General features: G+C 37.3%; 1 protein-coding gene across 1 annotated transcript in view; it reads right to left on the bottom strand.

Moving 5' to 3' along the window:
- Positions 1–14,113: 14,113 nt before the first annotated feature.
- The window catches only part of ss (spineless), a 268,611-nt gene continuing 260,264 nt past the window's right edge, over positions 14,114–22,460 (bottom strand). Inside the window, exons 8-11 of the mRNA XM_067759847.1 lie at positions 20,328–20,655; positions 19,883–20,263; positions 18,764–19,813; positions 14,114–14,818 (exon numbers count right to left, since the gene is read on the bottom strand). Coding sequence (XP_067615948.1) covers positions 14,114–14,818; positions 18,764–19,813; positions 19,883–20,263; positions 20,328–20,655 — 2,464 coding nt within the window. The remainder of the gene's footprint in view (positions 14,819–18,763; positions 19,814–19,882; positions 20,264–20,327; positions 20,656–22,460) is intronic.

Raw genomic sequence — 22,460 nt, 5'->3', positions numbered from 1 at the left:
TATGTAAGTGGAGTATGTTGTCTTTAGTGCAGCCCAGAAGTCGGAAACCACCACTGATACCTTTCTCGGTCCTTGAATGGTTTCGTATGTGGGCAAGTGATCGTTTAAGAAGCACCTCAATATGTCCAGTTTTAACCAGATCGTTAGGGCTTTTCTTAAAGCGTGTGTTTTTCGGATATGGCTTCTATGTTGAGATATGTATCTTGAAGCCATGCTGTTGGTGGTAGTTTTGATAGGGATTTTGTCTTGTCGGGGCTATGTATGGTCGTGTTTGGATTATTATTGGTCGGGATATGGGCATTCCGGGCTTATGACTTTCGGGGTTCTGTGTTGGAGGATTGTGTAACTCCTAATAATGTTATACACCCGGAAAAACCAGATTTTTGTTTCATTGCTGGTATCAGTCGGTGTTTAATGAAACTTTCTAAAACTTTTCTATCCGTGGCAGAATCACATTAACTTCCGTGAGTTCAATATAACTTACCTCAAATGTTGGTAACACAAATTCAAAAATACCAAGTAAAATAATTTTTCAATTTGTAATTTGTATTATTATTTTTTATTTAAGTTTTAAATATTAAATATTATTTTGTATATAATATTCTGATGTTGATTTTTGGTTGGAGATTTATCTCAATAATCATTAACATAAGTGACATTTTTACAAATTGAAATATGCATTAATATTTATTATTTAAAATTTTGATAGTTTTAATATAAATGAAAAATTAGTCATCAAAGTATAAAATTTTTTTAAATTATGGCGCGAAATTTTTATTTTTCAAATATTTATTTTTAGAAGTACAAAATTTTGCCTCAGCGAAAATTGGAAATACTGAATGCCTTTATTAAGATCAAAATTGTAATGTAATATTTTTATACATAGTTTTTTGTGATTTTTACATTCATTTTGGTCACTGGTTATTGCTAGAGAATTGCTATAATTTTTATTAATTAAACTTTATCTAATATGCTAAGATTCATTTAAACTTGCAGGAGTTTTATATATAATTAAATTATTACCTGGAATTGCTTAAATTGTTTAATTACACTGGTTTATACATTTCGATTGGTTTTTTTTTTGCAGAAGATATGTATGTTACCATCCAAGTCCTATCTTTGAGCGCTCACTGATTTTAAAAGCCATTTTTTAGTTTGAAAAAAAAAAACCGGTACAAAACCCCCAGTTCCAATTGATAGTGATCCAGATACCGATAAAAATTTAGCATGCAATTGTTGTTGCATTTGCATGTTAAATGTCTATCGGGATCTGGATCCCTGTTCATTGGAATTTCGGGATTGCTACCGGTTCCTCTCGCTGGTTTGTCAAATAAATAAATTCATTCAAACCCTTTAATTTTCTTTCGCATTCTATTCGATCCTATGTTACGATCTACTAATTTATTGACTTGGGGCCGAGATCGAAGCTACAGAGTTTGCTATCGAAGATACGTTAGTGTCCCCTTTTGGGTGCAAAAGGAAAGCGTTTCGGTGAAATTGAATCAAATAATGGCAAGATCAATATCAAAAGATATTCCCTAGAAGTTAATAAGTGGAGATTTTATGAAGTTTCTTTTAATTCAAGAATTTGTTGCAGATTTTTGGACTACTTCCTCTGGCGAAGCTGCTCTTTAAATTCTTAAATTTTTATTATTAGTTGTATTTGGTAAAAAATGTAGATAAAAAATGTGAGAAATATAAAAAAGATCGATAGACACTACACCTTTTCCAGTTTAAGTTCAGAAATTTACTATTCAAATTCAGAAATTTATAAGTAGGGTGTTATTTTTCAAAAGTTTTTCCAATTTATATCATATATTTAACACTTCTATATCACTACTACTGAATTGTGCAGCCTGTCAAACATTACAGTACAGATATATAACGAGAGGAGGAGACAAAATCTCAAGGCTGTCATTAAATTTTTGTAAAAAAGGCGCTTAAATATATGTATATTTCAACAAGCCGTCTTGTTTCTATCAATATTGTACATTAGGCTATTTCGTTCAAAAAAGGAAAATGAAGGTACAAAAGAAAATAAAATGTTCCACATATCAAGGGTAATTGATAGGTGAAGAAATGCATTTACTTTCAGCGCACAAAAATAAAGGTCCGTTTGTCGCACCATCTGTGGACGTATGTAATATTTGTATAGTGTCAGAGAAAGCTTTAAGACCAGTTCTCAAGGCATGCCCAATTGGAAATGCAAAATTAAGTTTAATAAATACAAATTTTCAAAATACAAGTGATGCATTCTCCAATAGTATCATGAACGATCACATAACCATCGAAAATTTATTTAGCAACGACATCTTTAATAATCACCGGACACAGCTATGTAAGGAAGTAATAAGTTTTTATTTGGATATTCGTTTGTTTTTTCAAACGAAAAAAAGCACGGACGAAAAAGAGTATGTTAGAAAAAAATTTACAAATTGATATTATTTCAACACCCATAGCAGCCAGTGAGCACTAGACTTATATTTTGTTTACTTCAATTATTTACATCATTAAAAAACTCAAAACGTTTAAAGAAATGCTTGTTGAGATATATGTATTCTTCGCCTTTTTTTTACTATTTATGTACTTTGTATGGCTTCAGCCCATGTTTAAATAATAAATACATCAAGCCTTGTATTGTATTTGTTGGCCTTTTCATTGTTTAATCGACTAAACTGAGATTTTATAACAATTAGTATGCAGAAGTTGGGGAAAGGGGATAGTGACCCGTTGTCACCCTCCTAATACTTTTTTTACACACGCTACTACAATTCACTAACACCAACAAAGCCCGCGCATGCGCAGAACACACATTTGCACAGTTTCAGAAAATAATCAGCCCTCTTCTCCATTTTGACTTGGTTTGGAATTATTTCGTTTTGGCAATTTTGGTATTCTGTGTTCCAATCTCTTTCGATCCAACTTCGAATCGTTCGATTTTGTGTATTCTGCATTTCGATCGTAGTTCCGTTTTTCTAAGTGGCAAATTTGTTGGCGGAAAAATATTTTATTTTTATTTTTTTCTTAATTTATAACAGAATTTTAACAAAAATGTAGTAAAAGTTGTTGAGAAACGTAAAAGGCTTCATGATGATTGTTTTTTATATGTTTCCAACACAAGTGCAGTATGAGACGTTGGCTAATTTAATGGCAACAAAGCGGGATATGATGACTCTTGGGAAGCTAGCCTTCACATAAAATTCTTGCTTCGCTTGTATATTCTCCTCTTGACTTTGTTCAAATGTTATCCACTGAGGGCATAATTTGGGTTGCATAACATCCAGAAACATAGACAGTGACTTTGACACTGTTGACTCTCCCCTTCCTACATTATAATCCGCCCCTATTTCATGCTGGTGGCCACCGTGGTGTGATGGTAGCGTATTCCGCCTACCACACCGTATGCCCTGGGTTCACACCCCGGGCAAAGTAACATCAAAATTTTAGAAATATCTAAGGTTTTTCAATTAGAAGAAAATTTGTCTAAGCGGGGTCGCCCCTCGGCAGTGTTTGGCAAGCGCTCCGAGTGTATTTCTGCGATGAAAAGCTCTTAGTAAAAACTCATCTGCCTTGGAGATGCCGTTCGGAGTCGGCATAAAACATGTAGGTCCCGTCCGGCCAATTTGTAGGGAAAACCAAGAGGAGCACGACGGAAATTGGAAGAGAAGCTCGGCCTAAGATCTCTTCGGAGGTTATCGCGACTTACATTTATTTTTATTTTATTCCATGCTGGTAACTGCCTTCTGCAAAAAATCTCAAAGCAGTTACTACAATATTAAGGGCAGATGTCGATGCCGAAGTCCTTGGACGAATTTGCCCCGCAAAAGTATCAAACACATACTTGAAAGCATCCTTATTAAGTCGAAAGTTTTTTTTTGAACCTAAATAAGAAAATAAGTCATTAAACTTGACCACTTTTAAGTCGAATTTCTTACAATGCGTCACTCATCTCAAATGGATTACACAAATCTCGCAATATTTGCCTTTCCATTCTCGCCTGGCCATTTTCGTATGCGTTGTTTTCCAACTCCACAAATAATGCCGCGGCTATTGATTCCATTATAATAGACAGCTATAATTTGTGTCTGTTCGTTGGGTCCAGTTATATGCCAAAGCAAGGTGCCGTAGTAGAGGAAGGTAAAGCGAAAACGTAAACAGTCCTTGCGGAAAGAATAAATAAACCTTTATAAAGTATTTTAGGCCACTGCAATGAAATTAGCATCCATAAAATTCAGAAAATGTCAACTATATTCGTGCAGGAATCCGTTTTAACAAAACTTGGTGGCCACGGCAGGGAATTGGCCAAAAGAATGACAAAAACAGACTTACAATTATGAAAGCACTTCACTCAAAAAAATATAACACTGCGGCAATATATTCTATTGCTTTTTTTTAGTACAAAATGGCGTGGATAATGAAATATAAACGTTTTTCAGTGTTTTTTGTAAATTTTCTTTAATTTATTTTGTTCCAATGTTCACACATTCTCTACAAACATCTGATTTCGAAAAATCATTTGCTCTTCCTCTTCTCGTTACAATTCCGTCGCAATGCAGAATACCCACCTTCGATTAAAGCGGAGCGTAGAACGGGAACGTAATCGAAATGCAGAATAGGGGTGAATGATTGCCAGAAAATTTGCACATTAGGAAGATAGGAAGGTATTGATATAGAAGTATTCACCCCTATTCTGCATTTCGATTACGTTCCCGTTCTACGCTCCGCTTTAATCGAAGTTGGGTATTACGACGGAATTGTAACGAGAAGAGGAAGAGCAAATAATTTTTCGAAATCAGCTGTTTGTACGGAATGTGTGAACATTGGAACAAAATAAATTAAAGAAAATTTGTAAAAAACACTGAAAAACGTTTATATGTTATTATCAACGCCATCTTGTACAAAAAAAAGCAATAGAATATATTGCCGCAGTGTTATATTTTTTTGAGCGAAGTGCTTTTATAATTGTAAGTCTCTTTTTGTCGTTCTTTTAGCCAATTCCCTGCCGTGGCCACCAAGTTTTGTTAAAACGGATTCCTGCACGATTATAGCTGACCTTATCTTTTTTTTATTTTTTTTTTAATTTCATTGCAGTGGCCTAAAATGCTTTATAAAGATTTATTTATTCTTTCCGCAAGGACTGTTTACGTTTTCGCTTTACCTTCCTCTACTCCGGCAGCTTGCTTTGGCATATAACTGGACCCAATGAACAGACACAAATTATAGCTGTCTAATATAATGGCGGCCACCGTGGTGTGATGGTAGCGTGCTCCGCCTATCACACCGTATGCCCTGGGTTCAACTCCCGGGCAAAGCAACATCAAAATTTTAGAAATAAGATTTTTCAATTAGAAGAAAATTTTTCTAAGCGGGGTCGCCCCTCGGCAGTGTCTGGCAAGCGGTCCAATTGTATTTCTGCCATGAAAAGCTCTCAGTGAAAACTCATCTGCCTTGCAGATGCCGTTCGGAGTCGGCATAAAACATGTAGGTCCCGTCCGGCCAATTTGTAGGGAAAAATCAAGAGGAGCACGACGCAAATTGGAAGAGAAGCTCGGCCTTAGATCTCTTCGGAGGTTATCGCGCCTTACATTTATTTATTTTTAATATAATGGAATCAATAGCCACGGCATTATTTGTGGAGTTGGAAAGCAACGCATACGAAAATGGCCAGGCGAGAATGGAAAGGCAAATATTGCGAGATTTTTGTAATCCATTTGAGATGAGTGACGAATTGTAATAAATTGAACTTAAAAGTGGGAAAGTTTAATGACTTATTTTCTTATTTAGGTTCAAAAAAAACTTTCGGCTTAATAAGGATGCTTTCAAGTATGTGTTAGATACATTTGCGGGGCAAATTCGTCCAAGGACTTCGGCATCGACATCTGCCCTTAATATTGTAGTAGCTACTTTCAGATTTTTTGCAGAAGGCAGTTACGAGCATGGAATATGGGGGATTATAATGTAGGAATGGGAGAGTCAACAGTGTCAAAGTCACTGTCTACGTTTCTGGATGTAATGCAACCAAAATTATGCCCTCAGGGGATAACATTTGAACAAAGTGAAGAGGAGAAAATACAAGCGAAGCAAGAATTTTATGCGAAGGCTGGTTTCCCAGGAGTCATCATTTCCCGCTTTGTTGCTATTAAATTAGCTAACGTCTCATACTGCACTTGTGTTGGAAACATATAAAAAACAATCACCATCAAGCCTTTTACGTTTCTCGACAAGTTTTGTTAAAATTCTGTTATAAATTAATAAAAAAATAAAAATAAAATATTTTTCCGCCAACAAATTTGCAACTTAGAAAAACGGAACTACGATCGAAATGCAGAATACACAAAATCGAACGATTCGAAGTTGGATCGAAAGAGATTGGAACACAGAATACCAAAGTTGCCAAATCGAAAAAATTCCAATCCAAGTCGAAATGCAGAATAGGGTGATTATATATATGATTCATATACGCAATGTAATACTTATATATATGTTACTTGCGGAAGTGATGATGCTTCGTTGACAATGGTGGCTTGAAATTGTACCCCAAGTTTTCTCCAAGGTGTGTACATCCCGATCTTAGAAATCAAACGGAGGCCATGAAAGTACTTCAGTCGGCACCGCAGTTTGGAAGCAGTGGAAGGGAGAGACCTCCACTGAGTTTCGAGAAGTAGGTGGAGGACTTGATCTGTGCACACAGTACCTAAACGTTACTTGGGGGAGTGTGAACACTCCTTTGACTGTGTAAGCGGTCATATCTCCGTCGTCACTGCTGCCATACTCAATGAAGATCAATGCTTGTGCACCTAAGAATACAGCTTGATGGCCTTGTATTTGACCTCTTATGAGTGGAAGAGAGGGAGAGGTTTTTTTCTTCGCTATCTCCTTCACGGGAGCAAAAATGATTTAATGAGTCAAGAAGTCCCATGCTTCCTTAACAGTTTGTGGGCTTTCATATCCATGTGTGTTGTTGTGGTTGCAGCGATAAGGACACTCCCCGAAGGCCTTGGGGAGTGTTATCGATGTTGATGGTCCGTTGCCAGATGCAGATTCGGTGCGTTCCGGTATCAAGCCCGACCATCTCGGCAACGATTTGGTATGACCACATGCGACCTTCTAGACCATTCCGCCTTCCCACACCCTAGATCCATGACGAGTTCGGGGTCGCCAGAGACTAGGCTGTTAATGAAACAGGATTCGCCACGGATAGGTGAGGTTGATAATTGGGTTGGAGAAGCTACATATTGCGGTGGCAACCCCTTGAAAGGGTTGCGCTACACAAACCCTTGAATCGATTTGGTATTCTAGTCGCCTCTTACGACAGGCATTCCTACCGCGAGTATATTCTAACCCCCCAACCAGCTGGGGGCATATCCATGTATCAAATTATTACCTGACAAATTTTCAGAACTGGAATTGTTATTTTCTGAATTTGAATCGTAATTTTCTGAACTTGAATCGTAACTTTTTGAAATTGTATTGTAATTTTCTGAACTTGTATTATAATTTTCCGAACTTAAATTTGAAATTCTGAACTTAAGTTGTAACTTTCTGAATTTGAATTGAAAATTTCTGAATTTAAATTGGAAACTGAACTTGAATTTTAATTTTCTGAACTTAAATTGGAAAAGGTGTAGTGAGTGATTCCACGTAGGGATTGTATAGTGTCATCCGGTGCCCATGTTTGTTGTAAACCAGTTTATTACTTTAACTATTTGAGATATGTATGTTTCATTATATTTATGTACAATAATTTCAAAACGCTGAAGACGAGTTTATCACTGATGATTGTTGGAATACAAAAATCATCTTTACGTTCAAATGTATCACTGGCGGTGCATTAGCTCTCAATGTGTTAAGAGAATTGGGAAATAATTTTTTTCTGGCTATACTTTTTGATAATTAATCTTATACTTAAACTTTTATGTACAATTTTAGAGCTGAATTTTTAATTGTTTGTTTAATTTTGGATTTTACTTTTTCTTTTCTTTAATATTAGTTTTCATAATAATATTTTACAAACATTTTAATAGTAAATTTTAGCGACTAGATATTGAAATAAATTACATGGTTTATATAATATTTACGTAGTTTGTGTTGCTAGTTGCTTGCTAATTTTTTTTTAATATAGCTATTATTAATATGTTAAACTAACGCTAAAGCAATAGGAAACTTTTTACTTATCTTATGAAAATTAATTTCATTAAATTATTTATTTCTACAATTTTTTTTACATTTTTTGTAGTATTAAATTGTAGTTGCTAAATTTATTAAAAAATTTTGTAGTATTATTTACGTCTTCCTACATATTTTTTTAAATATTGTTTACATAAATATGTATATTTACATTTTTATGTATATGCTTTTATAGTACAATATTGCATAGTTATATAATAAAATAAAATATTAAATTGCTTTTTTGTAATGACAACCTCTAGAAAATTTTTTTGTTTACTTTTACAAGTTAAGTGAGGTAAAAGTCTAGTTGAGGAAGTCTAGTTGAGTACGCTGCCAAAAATATCGAGAGAGGTGTCAAAAGACGCGTATTGACATCAGTATTAATAATCCGAAGGCGGAAAAGAAAAATACTACTCTAGACTATTACTAAATACTACTCTAGACTATTATTATAAATACTCAACTAGACTATTACCTTAAGTGATTGTTTTTTATTAACAAATTGGCATTTCCACACCTATTCCTCTTCATTGCAAAATTGTATTCTTTTAAGCATATTTCTTTGGTTGTATCTACAACACTAACGTTCAAAGTTATATAGCTAGAGTGCTCAAGGAATCCTGCTAACGCAGCCATAGCAATACACAATCAATAAAAATTCCAATACAATAAGTGCTTTCACGAACAAAAACAAATATAAATAATTCCTTCGCCGTAGTAGTATTGATCAATCAAGTTGTTTGTTGTTATGAGCCAAACGGAGCCAATGTGATGTTGTTTTAAGTCTCAGAGAGCCATTAGAGCTTGCAAGAGTTCAACTCAAATAAGTGTGTTGAGCGGTTTTACTCAGCTTGCATTCTGCTAGTTCAATAAAACAGTTGGCAATTCACAAGGTCTCCTATTCGCGGTATTTATGTTTAAATCAAATATTATGTTGGAAACCATGGAAACGACTCAAATCTTGTGAATTGCCCAAGTATATGTCGGGATTGTCAGTTAGTTCACATGCGAATATTGGTTTTTAAAAGTGATGAAGTGTTACCAAGCAATTATATCAAAGTGGGGTAAGATTTGAAGGTCTCTTTAAACCAGCAAAATATGGTTCTAAATTAGCTGAAATCTTGCCGCTGGTAGTGTTGTTGTTGCTTTTAATATCGCATGAAACGAAGATAAATGAAACAAGTGAGGAAGGTTAAGTTCGGGTGAACCGAACTTTACATACTCAGCGAAAGCTTAGCTGCGTTGGTTTCGTAGGATTTCGTAGATGATTTATAAGTGGTTTTTACTTCCATATCACATACGTTTGGGAAATATCGACCAACTTGTAGACCTAGGGTGACGTTTTTTGTAACGATTTTCCTTCATCCTTTGTCAAATAAGGGAAAATCACCATGTAGGGAAATGAACCTAGGGTAACTCTGAAATGTGATTGTATGACATGGGTATAAAATGAAAGGTATTATAGAGTATTTTAAAAGGGAGTGGGCCTTAGTTCTATAGGTGGACGCCTTTTCGAGATATCGCCATAAAGGCGACTCTATAATGTGTTAGTACGGTATGGGTATCAAATTAAAGGGTTGAGGGTGAGGGTTTTAAAAGGGAGTGGCCCTTAATTGTATATGTGGCGTTTTCGAGATATTGACCAAAGCGTGGACCAGGGTGACTCAGGCTGACATCATCTGTCGGGTGCCTATGTAATACCACGACCACTATTCCTGCTATGATTCCAAGGGCTTTTGATTTCGCCCTGCAGAACTTTTTCATTTTCTTCTACTTAATATGGTAGGTGCCACACCCATTTTACAAAGTTTTTTCTAAAGTTATATTTTGCGTCAAAAAGCCATGTTTCATCCGTTTTATGTATTTGGTAAAGAATTATGGAACTTTTTTCATTTTTCGAAATTTTCGATATCGAAAAAGTTGGCGTGGTCGGATTTCGGCCATTTCTTATACCAAGATAGAGCGAGTTCAGAAGTTAGCGAGTTCAAGTTATCGTGTTAACGGCCGAGTGGCTACAACCGATTTCGCCCATTTTCACAGAAAACAGTTATCGTCATAGAATCTAGGCCCCTACCATATTTCACGAGGATTGGAAAATTTTTGTTCGACTTATCGCATTAAAAGTATTCTAGACAAATTAAATGAAAAAGGGCGGAGCCACGACCGTTTTGAAATTTTCTTTTATTTTTGTATTTTGTGAGATCATTTCATTACTGGAGTTGAATGTTGACATAATTTACTTATATACTGTGTAGATATTAAATTTTTTGTTAAAATTCGACTTAAAAAAAATTTTTTTTTTAAAAGTGGGCGTGGTCGTTCTCCGATTTTGCTAATTTTCATTGAGCATATAGTAATAGGAGTAACGTTCCCGCCAAATTTCATCATGACATCGTCAACGATTGCCAAATTACAGCTTGCAAAACTTTTAAATTACCGTTGCCCAAAATTTTACTAATTTTCTATTCTGCGTCATAGGGTCAACCCACCTACCAAGTTTCATCGCTTTATCTGTCTTTATCGCACTTTTTCGGTTTTTCGAAATTTTCGATATCGAAAAAGTGAGCGTGGTTATATTCCGATTTCGTTAATTTTAAATAGCAATCTGAGATGAGTACCCAGGAACTTACATACCAAATTTCATTAAGATACCTTAAAATTTACTCAAGTTATCGTGTTTACGGACAGACGGACGGACATAGCTAAATAAATTTCGGCGTTACACTTTTCTTCCTTTTTTTCAAATTACTGCTTAAAATGCTTTGATATGTTTAGCAGTTACAAACATGATACATCATATTTGTTTTTGTTTACAGCTGATTCTGGCAGTTTGTTTTATTTAGCAATGATGTCACTCTTTGACAATAACCTAACGTGTTTTGAGAGGTGGTTAAGTTGTAAACACAATGCCGGGCGACGACGATCTTCGCCGCGTTGGGCGCTGACATTTCTCAACTTAACCCTTCTCCTTCCTGCAAATGCGATCCACCAATCGATTCACAGACATTTCCTTACTAAAATAAACCCCGCAAGAGCATATTGGTTAAACGACGTATTATAATTTTAGTACTGTATTAGAGTTATAAAAAGCAGTTTCTACTAATTTTTTGAAGGCAAACTGACTATTCTATCAGAAACTTATATTATGATAGTTTTTATTTTTTTATTGTAACATCGTTTAATCAATCACGTCAGTGCATTTCCTTGCGACGAATTGGTAGACTAGTAGTCGACGCTTGCAGGAAAGATTAAGCGAAATGCGAACTTGGTTAACGTAAACGCTTTCAAATGACTAATTTGGAAATACGTATTTCAGGCAAGTTTAAATATAATATAAGCTCCTTTTTTTGGTCGAATGGCCTACATTATCTTACGACACCTTTCTTTCGTAGTTCACTTTCCAATTCGTCGTTTGCTCTGAAGTACATGCTGAAAATTCCATGAACAAATTTGAGTGCGAAATATGTCGCGAAATACACTAAAACATCTTATCTAATGCTTATTGGAAAGTTATTGGATCTAAAAGAAAGTCTAGACAAACGAACAAAAGCATCTGCTTATTGGCTGCTACCAAAGTAATTGGCGAGTGGGTAGCGAATGCTTCATTTGGAATTCAAAGTTATGGCATTTCAAGTTAAAGTATCGAAATATACGGAAAAGGCTACGAACTAAAGGCTAAGGAATCAACAAGACGGGTGTGAATCACGTTACTCAAAATGTTTGAAGTATATTTCAATACATATTTAAAATTTTTTGCGAATACCGAAGGAAAATTTTATTATTTCAAACAAAAGATACAAATACATCCATACTCGTAGCTACGCAGGGTTTCAGGGCTTTGATACAACTAAACGAATATATATATTTGCGTTAAAGTTACGTATTGATTGCAAATAGCCGGCTATCAAAAATCGTGGGTCGATCGATTGCTGTATCGTTTGCTTTGCATTACATAAAGTCGACCGAAAAATGTCCAGCTCTGAAGGGTGTTTCAAGTCAAGACTCCAACGAAGTGGAACAAAAATGGGCTCCAAGATCCCACAGTTTCATACTTAAATTTGCGGAGAAATATAAAGCCAGTAAAACCAGAAAAAAACAAAAACAAATAGTACACCTGACGACTCCAAAACTAAAAGTTGTAAAATTTTGTTGACGAGGAACTTGGATTACTAGCAAAAATCCTATATTAAAATTGTGCCCATTAGTTAAAAAAACGACCAACGGTTATTCGAGAAAGGTAACAATTGAAATTGGGATGTATTAATACACCTTTGACATAGATTCTATGTACACATATAGAATAGTGTTTTTTTTTTTTATATAGGAAATTTTTCACAAATTCAAAAGGGCCCTTCAAAACGACAGCCCAAGTATTAAAAAAAATACTTCTAAACAACAAATTGTGTTACATATCTAACAAATCTATGGTTTGAATGAATTATTTGCTTCAACTAAGAACGAAACTGAAATCATGACTTTTATCATATATGAAGGGCTTAGAACCAAAAGGATCTAAGTAACATCGACGTTGAATTGAGATAATTAAGGTTAATGTAAATTACTTATTGTAAATTCTGGGTAAATGCGTTTGAAATTATTCCTTTCTAAATGAATGGAAGTTAGTCAACTAATTCAAAGGATGTTTACTGCAGATGGAAAATAACTGTAAATTTCCAAAAATTATTGGAAAAATTTCCAAAAATTATTGCAATAAAATATCGAACGTTGATTGCTCGGCCAAAAGAACATGCAGAATTTTTTCAAGTATACAGTTTTGTAGCCCGCTTAATTTTAGTATAATAAAGTGCTAAACTTAAGTTTGTAGAAAGTCTCGCTGATTTTTGGCAATTTTTTTTTTCTTACGAGGATTCGGACTTTTTTCCATATAAAAAAAATTACGTTAAAAAATTCCTATGGGGTATAACTCAAGAAAAAAATTGCCATAAATTAGGGAAATTTTTCACAAAACTAAGATTTCATTGCAACAATTTTTGGAGCCAAAAGGGTCTAAGTGCGCTTGGATCTAGAAAAAAAATTGCCGAAAATCAGTGAGACTTCCTACGAACTTAAGTTTAGCACTTTATTATACTAAAATTAAACGGGCTACAAAACTGCATACTTGAAAAAATTCTGCATGTTCTTTTGGCCGAGCAATCAACGTTCGATATTTTATTGCAACAATTTTTGGAGCCAAAAGGGTCTAAGTGCGCTTGGATCCAGAAAAAAAAATTGCCAAAAATCAGCGAGACTTCCTACGAACTTAAGTTTAGCACTTTATTGTACTAAAATTAAACGGGCTACAAGACTGCATGCTCGAAAAAATTCTACATGTTCTTTCGGCCGAGCAATTAAATTTTATTGCTTGGAGGAGCGCAGTTAGATCCTTTTGGCTCCAATCATTAATGCAATAAAATTTAGTACGTTTTTGGCTTGGCAAATATATGGCAATAAAATTTCCAAAATGGCTTGGATCGCATTGTCAACAAATAGACACTATATTAAATATACAAATATGGGTATAACTCAATTTAAAAAAAAATGTCACTTAGATCCTTTTGGTTCTGAGCCCTTCATATGTAATACTCCTATACTGCTAGTCCAATAAGCTCGCAATGGATTTTGAATTCGAAATCAAAAAAAGACAGCTTACAAAGTTTCTGTGATTGGAGAAGCATAAGTGTGGCAAGGAAAAATTTAAGGTACATTGGATTATTGAATAAAAAAACAAAAACATTTATACAACAATATATAGACACTGTGATGTTTGGGAGTGTACCTAGCTTGTAGCAGCAGATAGTATTATATATATAAAATTATAAGTATAACTGTACTTTCGATATTGGATAATGAAACAATATTATTCTTCAATATGATTTCAATCCTTTTTGAATTTATAAAATCCAGCCAGTACCTCTAAGTATTATTATATCTTTCTAAATTTCATCTACTGATTCAGCAGCGTATTCGTTACTTCTGAGAACGAACACAACGGATTACCATTCGCCGTTATATGGTCACTCATACTGTTACTACCGATACCACCATTACCATTGAGCCCGCCACTAATCACAGCAGCGCCCCCATTGCCGCTTATCAAATATGTAGCGTTTGGCGCATAAGCCAGGGATGAGTGCGATAATAAATGTGAAGAATGATGCTGCGTAGCAGTGACCGAATGATGATGTGTTAGATTGTGCCTCAATGCACTGCTGCTTACATCAATACAATTCAAGGTTGATGCTGCTGTTGTTGTTATTGCTTCGCTTGCATGTATTGGTTGTAGCGTTGCGCCCAGTGTTAATGCACCTTCACCATTCACCATTGATGCAGGAGTGATTACAATTGGCGCTATGATGGTCAGTTGATGATGATGATGATGTGGTGTTGGAGGTGGAGGATAGGCAACATTGTTAATGCTTTCTGAAGTGTCTGCATCATCATACGAGCTATTACCATTTATTAGTGCAATTTGGCCACGAGCGGCTGGAGTGGCGCCAGCGCCTGTGCCGCTTCCACCATTGGGCGAGTGGCGCTGTGGTGATGAACTGGACGATGCGGTTGAGTTACAACCGGGCAGGATTTGTAATTGATTGGTGTAGCTGAGCTGTTGCAATTCCAGTTGTTGCTGTTGGTGTGGAGTGAGCAATATCTATTAGGCGTTGAGTGGGTTTGAATGTTTTTGAAGGAGGTAAGAAATTTTCATTGTTAGTAGTTGAGTTGGAAGTTAAATATTTATAGAGTATTAAGTGCTCGAGTTACAATTACTAGTGACGTGTGCATTGCACATTTTTTACAACAACATTTTAAGTTAAATTTGGTGTAATAGCAACAATAACAACAACAACAACAATATCAACATTTACAGCTACAAAATTATAGATAAGCTTTTTGTTATTTGCATTAATATGTGATTTATCGAGGTCCCCACTTACATACATATTTACGTCTTCATATATAGCTACATTAAAACATAAAACAGACTTGAGTGCTACAGCAAAGCCGCTTACAAAAACAAAAACCCAACAGAAATGGTCAGAAAATAGTGCTCTAAAAATCTGGAATATAAGCTGCTTCAATTACATTTTTAATCTAATGCTGCCTATGTATGTATAAATTGAACAGCCTCGTTCTTCTCGAACACAAGCGAGACTTTCGAGACTAGTTGAATCGAGAGATGGGCTTCTCGCGAGATTTTCGAATCTTGAAATACTCGCGAAGCTCGGAAGCTTCTCGTGTTTTTGAGACGAAATCGTAAGCTCTATATAATACTGCGTGTACAGCGATTAAATTAAAGGTCGACAAGGTCACGAGCCTGCCGAGTGTTCTAAGATTCAAGAATCTTGCGAGAAGCCGATACTGACGACAACTTTCCTCTTGAACATATTCGAAAAATCATAAGCGCTTGCTTGTAGCCGCATTATTTTGTACTACAGTTGGAAAAAACTAGTGCGATAAAGAACAGTATATAAAACAATGGCAACTTCTCACCTTTAACCAACTCGGTAACAAAAAGAAAAATTGCAAGCGAATATGGTATAACTAAACAAAAAATTTCCGAAATCGGTATACACAAATAAATCTATAACACCTAGTTTTCATTTGGTAAGATTATCTTCATTCCGTATTCAACTCCTAATCTCCGGATTATTACGCGATTGTGAGAGCTATAATTTGGCCGCATGTTTGTCCTTGTGAGTCAATCACGCCCAGGGTTCCGTGATTTTTATTTGAATGAATCACGAATCTAAAAATAAAATGTATTTTTTATTTGAAAATGTTTTCAAATCAAAGATTTTTTTTATCTTTTATTTGATTCGGCATTCAAATAAAAGATACTTTTTATTTGTGATTTGATTCTTCAGCCAAATCAAAAATACTTTTCACTTGTTATTTGGTTCTTTAGGGAAATCAAAGACAATTTTTGTTTTTCCGATTTGGGTCGCTATCTGAATGAAAGATATCTTATGCTTCTTACTTGATACGTGCTACATACAAATAAGTGCGCGTGTATATCAATTAATTTTGAGCTATGTGTGACCATTGTCCATCCTTAAAGGAGTGGCGGACTCGGATAAAATTTTGAAATGATGAAACTGCATCATATATTCCAAGGTTATTTGTAGTTAATGAGACAAATAGCGAGCACCGAAAAAATGAAAAGGACGATTTTTTTTTTGATTTCGACAGCGATGTTGACTATAATGTACTTAATGAAGACTTTCCTTTGTTATTAAAAGAGGAGTCTGAGTTCAGACACTTTTTCAATCAAACTTCAACTTCGCTTAATGACCTTAATGACTTTTTTGCAGTAAAAGAACTTTTTCTGAAATATTACACAGCTTTACCTTCCTCAGCGCAGGTTGAACGGTTATTCTCGTTTGCAACTTTATTGGATTTACCAAAGTACAACAAAGCTGTGGAGGATAATCGGCTCCTGAGCGCCTAAAGCTTCTTTTGGCTAGAGGGATCAGAGCCCAGAAAGCTCGCCAAGGAACATATACTATAGTGGTCCTATCCGGTCGGTTCCGACACAGTTCTAACCAGAAAGCAATATACATATACCCACTTATGGCTAAATACATTGAGATCATCATCATGATTATTTCCGTATTTTTGTCGGTGGGTATATCTGTTCCCTTTTAAGGGCTTACAATTTTGAGATTCGGACCAAACTTAATGTACCACGCCATTTGCATGAAAGGTGTAAAAAGTATCTTTGATTTGGGTGAGAAACCAAATAACAAATAAAAATTATCTTTCATTCGTCTGAAGAATCAAATAACAAATAAAAATATTTTTTATTTGGACGCCGAGTAAAAAAAAAAAAATAAAAAGTATCTTTGATTCGTCTGAAGAAACAAAAAACAATTAAAAAATATTTTTTATTTGGATGCCGAATCAAATAAAAAATAAAAATTATCTTTGATTTGAAGTTGGATTTTAAATCAAAAACATATATGTAATACTCCTATATTGCTAATAGAAAATGCTCGCAATGTGTTTTGGATGCGAACACAAAGCAAGACAGCCTATAAAATGTTTGTGATTGTAGCAGTATAAGTTTGACAAAGAAAAACTTAAATTTTGGTACATTCGATTATTGAATAAAAAAACAAAAACATGTAAACAGCAATATATCGGCACTCTGATGTTGGGGAATGTATTTAGCTTTTTGTAGCAATATAGAAGTATTACATATACATATGATCAAAAAGGATTTAGAATCACGCAACCCTTATCACGCCAGACCTGCTTTTCGAGTTTGAATGGAATTTGATAACAGTGCCTTTTAACTTGTTTTTAATTGCTTTAACTTGACCTATCGCTGGTTAACTCTAGAGGCCATGTAAATAGAGGTATAACGATTTTGGAAAAGTTTGCAGGAATAAAAAATAGAAGAAGAGATTTTAGGCCGAGCTTCTTTTCTAATTTGCGTCGTGCTCCTTTTAATTTTTCCTGCAAATTGGCGGGACGGGACCTACTTGTTTTATGCCGACTCCGAACAGCATCTGCAAGGCAGATGAGTTTTCACTGACAACTTTTCATATCAGAAATACACTCGGACTGTTTGCCAAACACTGCCGAGGGACGACCCCGCTTAGAAAAATTTGCTTCTAATTGAAAACCCTTGTTTCTTTCTTGACGTTGCTTTGCCCGAGGCGTGAACCCAGGATCTTCGGTGTGGTAGGCGGAGCACGCTACCATCACACCACGGCGGCCGCCGACCAGGAATAAACGAGACAATTAACATCAAAACGCTTTTGAGAACTTTTCTGCTATAGCAAACTATTGCTTCTCTAAACCAATTATCAACTCAGCTACTAGTGGCGAACCCAGTTTATTTACCTGGCACCTCTCTGGCGGCTCACAGAGATAGGGAATTAGATGAACTAGAAGGTTTAAGGAGGTAATATCAAATAGCTCCGGCGATGGGCAGCCTAGTACCTTAATGATGCTATTTCCTGAACGTACCGGATTACTATCCAGTTAAGGAACATCAACTTCGATAAAACTCCCCAAAACCGTAGGGAAATCTCCTTATCGATACGAAAAAAATAAGAAGACAATTTTTCCAAAACGTGGAATGACTTTGTAAATATTCGTCACTTCGGTTACTGCTCCCTCCTCAAATCTCTTCAGTGTAGCCACGCTACGCTGCCTGTCTATAATGGAACTGTTTACTAGCTATCCTAGTTTTTTATAATCATGAGACAGTCCAACTTATATAACCGAGTTTTTGTTGTTGCTCTAGAATTTGTTAGAAGTTTTCTCATATGTTTTTGCAAGTCGTTCACCAACGAGACCTTCTAATGATCTGCAGCAATACATTACAATTAATCTACTCATAACTATTGTAGTACTCAATATGCGTTTTCTCTAAATTTACATACTACGCTCAAAGAGCACCTCCTGCATGCTGCGTTGCAGCAGCAGCTGCTAAAATACTGTGTGAACCGTGTGCAGTGCTGGAAGTGGTGGGAGAAGCAGAGCTTGCGGTGCCAAGTATTGTATTGTTGGTAGTGGCATGGTGATGATGGTGATGGTGATATGTAAAATATGAATGGGAGTATTGTGAGTAGGCTGGACTCCATACCTCGCTACCATTTGCTGCAACTGCTGCCACATGAGCGGCATGCGCATGCGCGTGATGATGATGAGCAGGGTGGTGGTGATGATGATGTGGATGAGAATGTGCGTGTGCAACATGTGGATGATGATGATGCGGGTGGTGGTGTGCTGCCGTCGCCGCAACCGCAGAGTGTGTTGAGTGTGCATGCTGATGAGCTGCTGAAACAGCTGCTGCTGCATCGCTAGCAGATGCGGACGACAGATCAACTTCTGCTGATATTGCATGTGCTTGGTGCTGCAGTGGTACTATTGCAGCAGAGGGCATGGTAGAGCCACTACAACCTGTATGTGGCATGTGTCCGTGGGTGTGGATATGTAAGTGCTGCTGTTGTTGAGCATGTGTATGCTGTGCTAGGTGTGCAACAGTGTTATTGGAAAGCTGTTGCTCAGTCACCGAATTTCCGTTGGAACGTAGGGTTGATTGCGAAGATTGTTGTTGTGCTATTGGTATCACCTGATTTTGCTGTTGCGGTGAAGTTGTATGCGAGGACGACGAGTACAATCCCGAATCATCGTGCTGCAGTTGATAACTATCTGGTGTAGTTGCGTTTTTAGCATCTTTTGAGCTCACATTCCCATTCCACTTAGCGCTCACCACCTCATTGTCGTTGTTATTATTGTTATGCGCATAACTGATTCCATTTGTGAGTGGCGTATGCTGTGGTGAACGTTCAGCGCTACTGTGATGCCGCCTACTGCTGCCACCGCTGATGCTATTGATTGGTATGCCACTTGATTGCGAACCCCACATTAGCACCGTTTGCCGTTCATAAGGATCTGATTGTGTCGAGGTTAACTCCAGTTTCGGCGTGATAACACTATGGTTACCGGCACCACCACCACCGCCATTTGCTGTTATATTTGCATTGCTGCCAATGCTGCTTGCCACTTGTGCGGAGGCAGCAGCCACGGCGGTACCACCACTACTGCTATCGATTGGCGATGGTCCATCCGATGAGCACGAAACCACTTCCATGATATGCGGTGAGGATTTAGGCGTCTTCAGCGGAACTTGCTACAACGAATCGTGCAACATATTGTTGTTGTGAGCGTGAAAATGTCCCCCAAAGTAGCAAGGACTCACCTGTGGCGTCGATGTGGGACTACCATAACCGCTACTATATCCACTATAGTATTTCCCCGTATCCTGCCATTTGTCATCTTTGGGTGCGATTGTATAACCATCGTAGGGCAGGAAGCCGTTGGTCACATAAGCGGAAGCGGGTGCACCTGAATGGTGATAATCCGTGTAATAGCTGCTCACGCCCTGCAGTCGATATTGATGGAAGAGACTTTCGTTGACAGGATAAAAATTTGTTGAATGTACTGATGTGCCCATATAAATATTATCTGCGGCAGTCGCATATGGTGAGGTTGTGTACATGGGATTAAGATTGGAATAGGCAGCGGCGACAGCCACAGCCGGATCGGGCAGGTATTCGACTACGGGCGCAGGTGAGTTGACCTGTAAATGGAAATTATAAGCTTAGTAGGAAGACAAGTTTCGTAATTTCAAGTTATTCATTCACCTGTCCCAGCGGCGACGTTTGTTGCGGTTGTTGTTGCATTTTACGTTTCGTCCGACATGTTGAGAGAAAATCACGCAATTGCGTTTTATAGCGTCGGTTTGGCCGTGTAGGTGTGACTGGTGGTGGCAGCGCATTTGGTGAGGTGCTTGGCGGTACCACCAGCTGATCTGCTTCCGAGAAGTATGTTGACGCGAGACCCGTATCCAAGTAGCTCACTTTAAAGTCCATTGTACGCTTGCCTAGTAGATCATGACCCTCCTCATCCATGAGCTGACGATGCGTGCAGATTACAAAATCTGGTTTGGAATTTTTGTAGACCAAGCGGGAGCTGTGAAGTTAAAACAGGATTAGAATGAAAGCAAGGAGATATGCGATCATATTTAAACTATATTTAAAAATCTTTCTCTCGGCTTGACTAGAGCTTATGAAAGTTCATTACGAAGATAGTTTATGTTTGGCCTAGGAAAAATTTCCTTAACACTTTTTGCCTGGACTGGCTACAAAATTGAGACTGAAAGGCACAAGTGCAAGATTTATGATCCTGTCTGTGGTGCCCCTCGGCTAGTACCAAAGGTGGTATAATGATGAGCTTTACGCAGATATGGAGATAATGCAACGAATAAAAGCCCGAAGGTGTCGCTGACTACTTCATGTTATGCGAATGGACGAAGACGCTTCGGCCGAGAAATTATTTCTTTCGTAGGGGTAGATTTCCGCTGAATTGAGAGATACAGTTGGTGGAAGACTTGATCTCCCATGGTGCTCCCGATTGGCATCAATATCTTGAAACATAAATAAAGTACACCTCTGTAAGCTTCTGAAAAAAGGGTAGTTATGGGCAAATCGAAAATTGGTTCATGGTCGCTTTTCTACTCATACTATCTTGGTGAGGTTAAAACCGCGCTTCGTCGCGAAAGGCATTTAATATGAGTTGAGTGCATCAACTTTAGGGATATTTGGGGTTTTTTTTGCAGCTGACTGGCTTCCATATATGTCAGCTATCTGGGTTGAGCTATAAAAGCTACCATGCCTCTCTCAAAGACTTTAGACCAATCTGCCTATCCTAGTTGCAATGCATGACTGATATTAACGAGACAATTCTCGACATATCAACACGCCTATTGTTAGTTTAGATGTACGAAAATGACTTTTCATTCTATAGCCAAACCGATAGAGGGGTCCCTCGAGGGCCAAAAAATTTGTGCTGGGTGGCTTTCTTGATATCGAAGGGACCTTTAACATTGGTCTACCAACCGCAATCGAAAGGACCACCTAAATGGTGTGAATCGTATTTTGTGTGCTGCGGTGGAGTGGGGGGAGAAACAACTCAAAGAAAGGTGAGAAGGGGTACACGAACACGAACTACTTGTCTCATAACCCTGATGGTAGGAGCTGCCAAGTGGCTGCTTATGCCGATGACTTGCCAACTCTTGCCAGGGCAAAATATGCGAATACACCGAGCAACATTTGTCAGGATTGCCTGGATGTCGTGGTCTGTTAAGTACTTTGATAATACTCTGCCAGGGGCTAGTTGTCATCTGGAAAATCGCCAGCCCAATCACTACAGTGTCCTCCAGGCGGACGTCGCCACTATAAAGGTTGCGGTAGATCGCCGCTGTAACTGTTAGCCAGTTTAACATTTACTTAAATAATCAGGCGCTGTCAAAGTGCCAAGCTCTTCCACTGTGAGGTCGATGTCTGTGAGGGATTCCTCGACCTCACTAGCGGTGACACTTAACTATTTTTTGATAGACATTCTCTGGGTGCCAGTGCATAAGGAACTCCCTCGCAACTGACAGGCAGAGCTCCTGGCTCGGGCAGCTACTGGGGCACTGAACATATCTGCTGGTCAGTTGCTATCTGATTTTGGGCAGGTCAGTTTCGAGCTAGCGCTGCGCTGACACTACCTCTTACCGTGTATTGGTCCTCCTGGCCAGTTGATGACTTCAAGCGCTCGGAGGAGCTGTTGGGGCTTACAAAAGCTCATCTATCTATTGTTATTGGCGCTGCCCAATGAGAATCCATGGGGGATCTTTGATATACACAGCCTCAGCTGTGGGTGCCTTTCCGAAGACTAGTCGTGAATATCTCGATCACAATCCATCTTGGAAAATACCAAGATTGACGTACTGT

This window comes from Eurosta solidaginis, chromosome 1 (assembly GCF_040869045.1).
Source record: "Eurosta solidaginis isolate ZX-2024a chromosome 1, ASM4086904v1, whole genome shotgun sequence".
Classification (NCBI taxonomy): Eukaryota; Metazoa; Arthropoda; class Insecta; order Diptera; family Tephritidae; genus Eurosta; species Eurosta solidaginis.
Note: the sequence above shows the minus strand (reverse complement) of the source record. Positions and strands in the feature narration are given on the sequence as shown.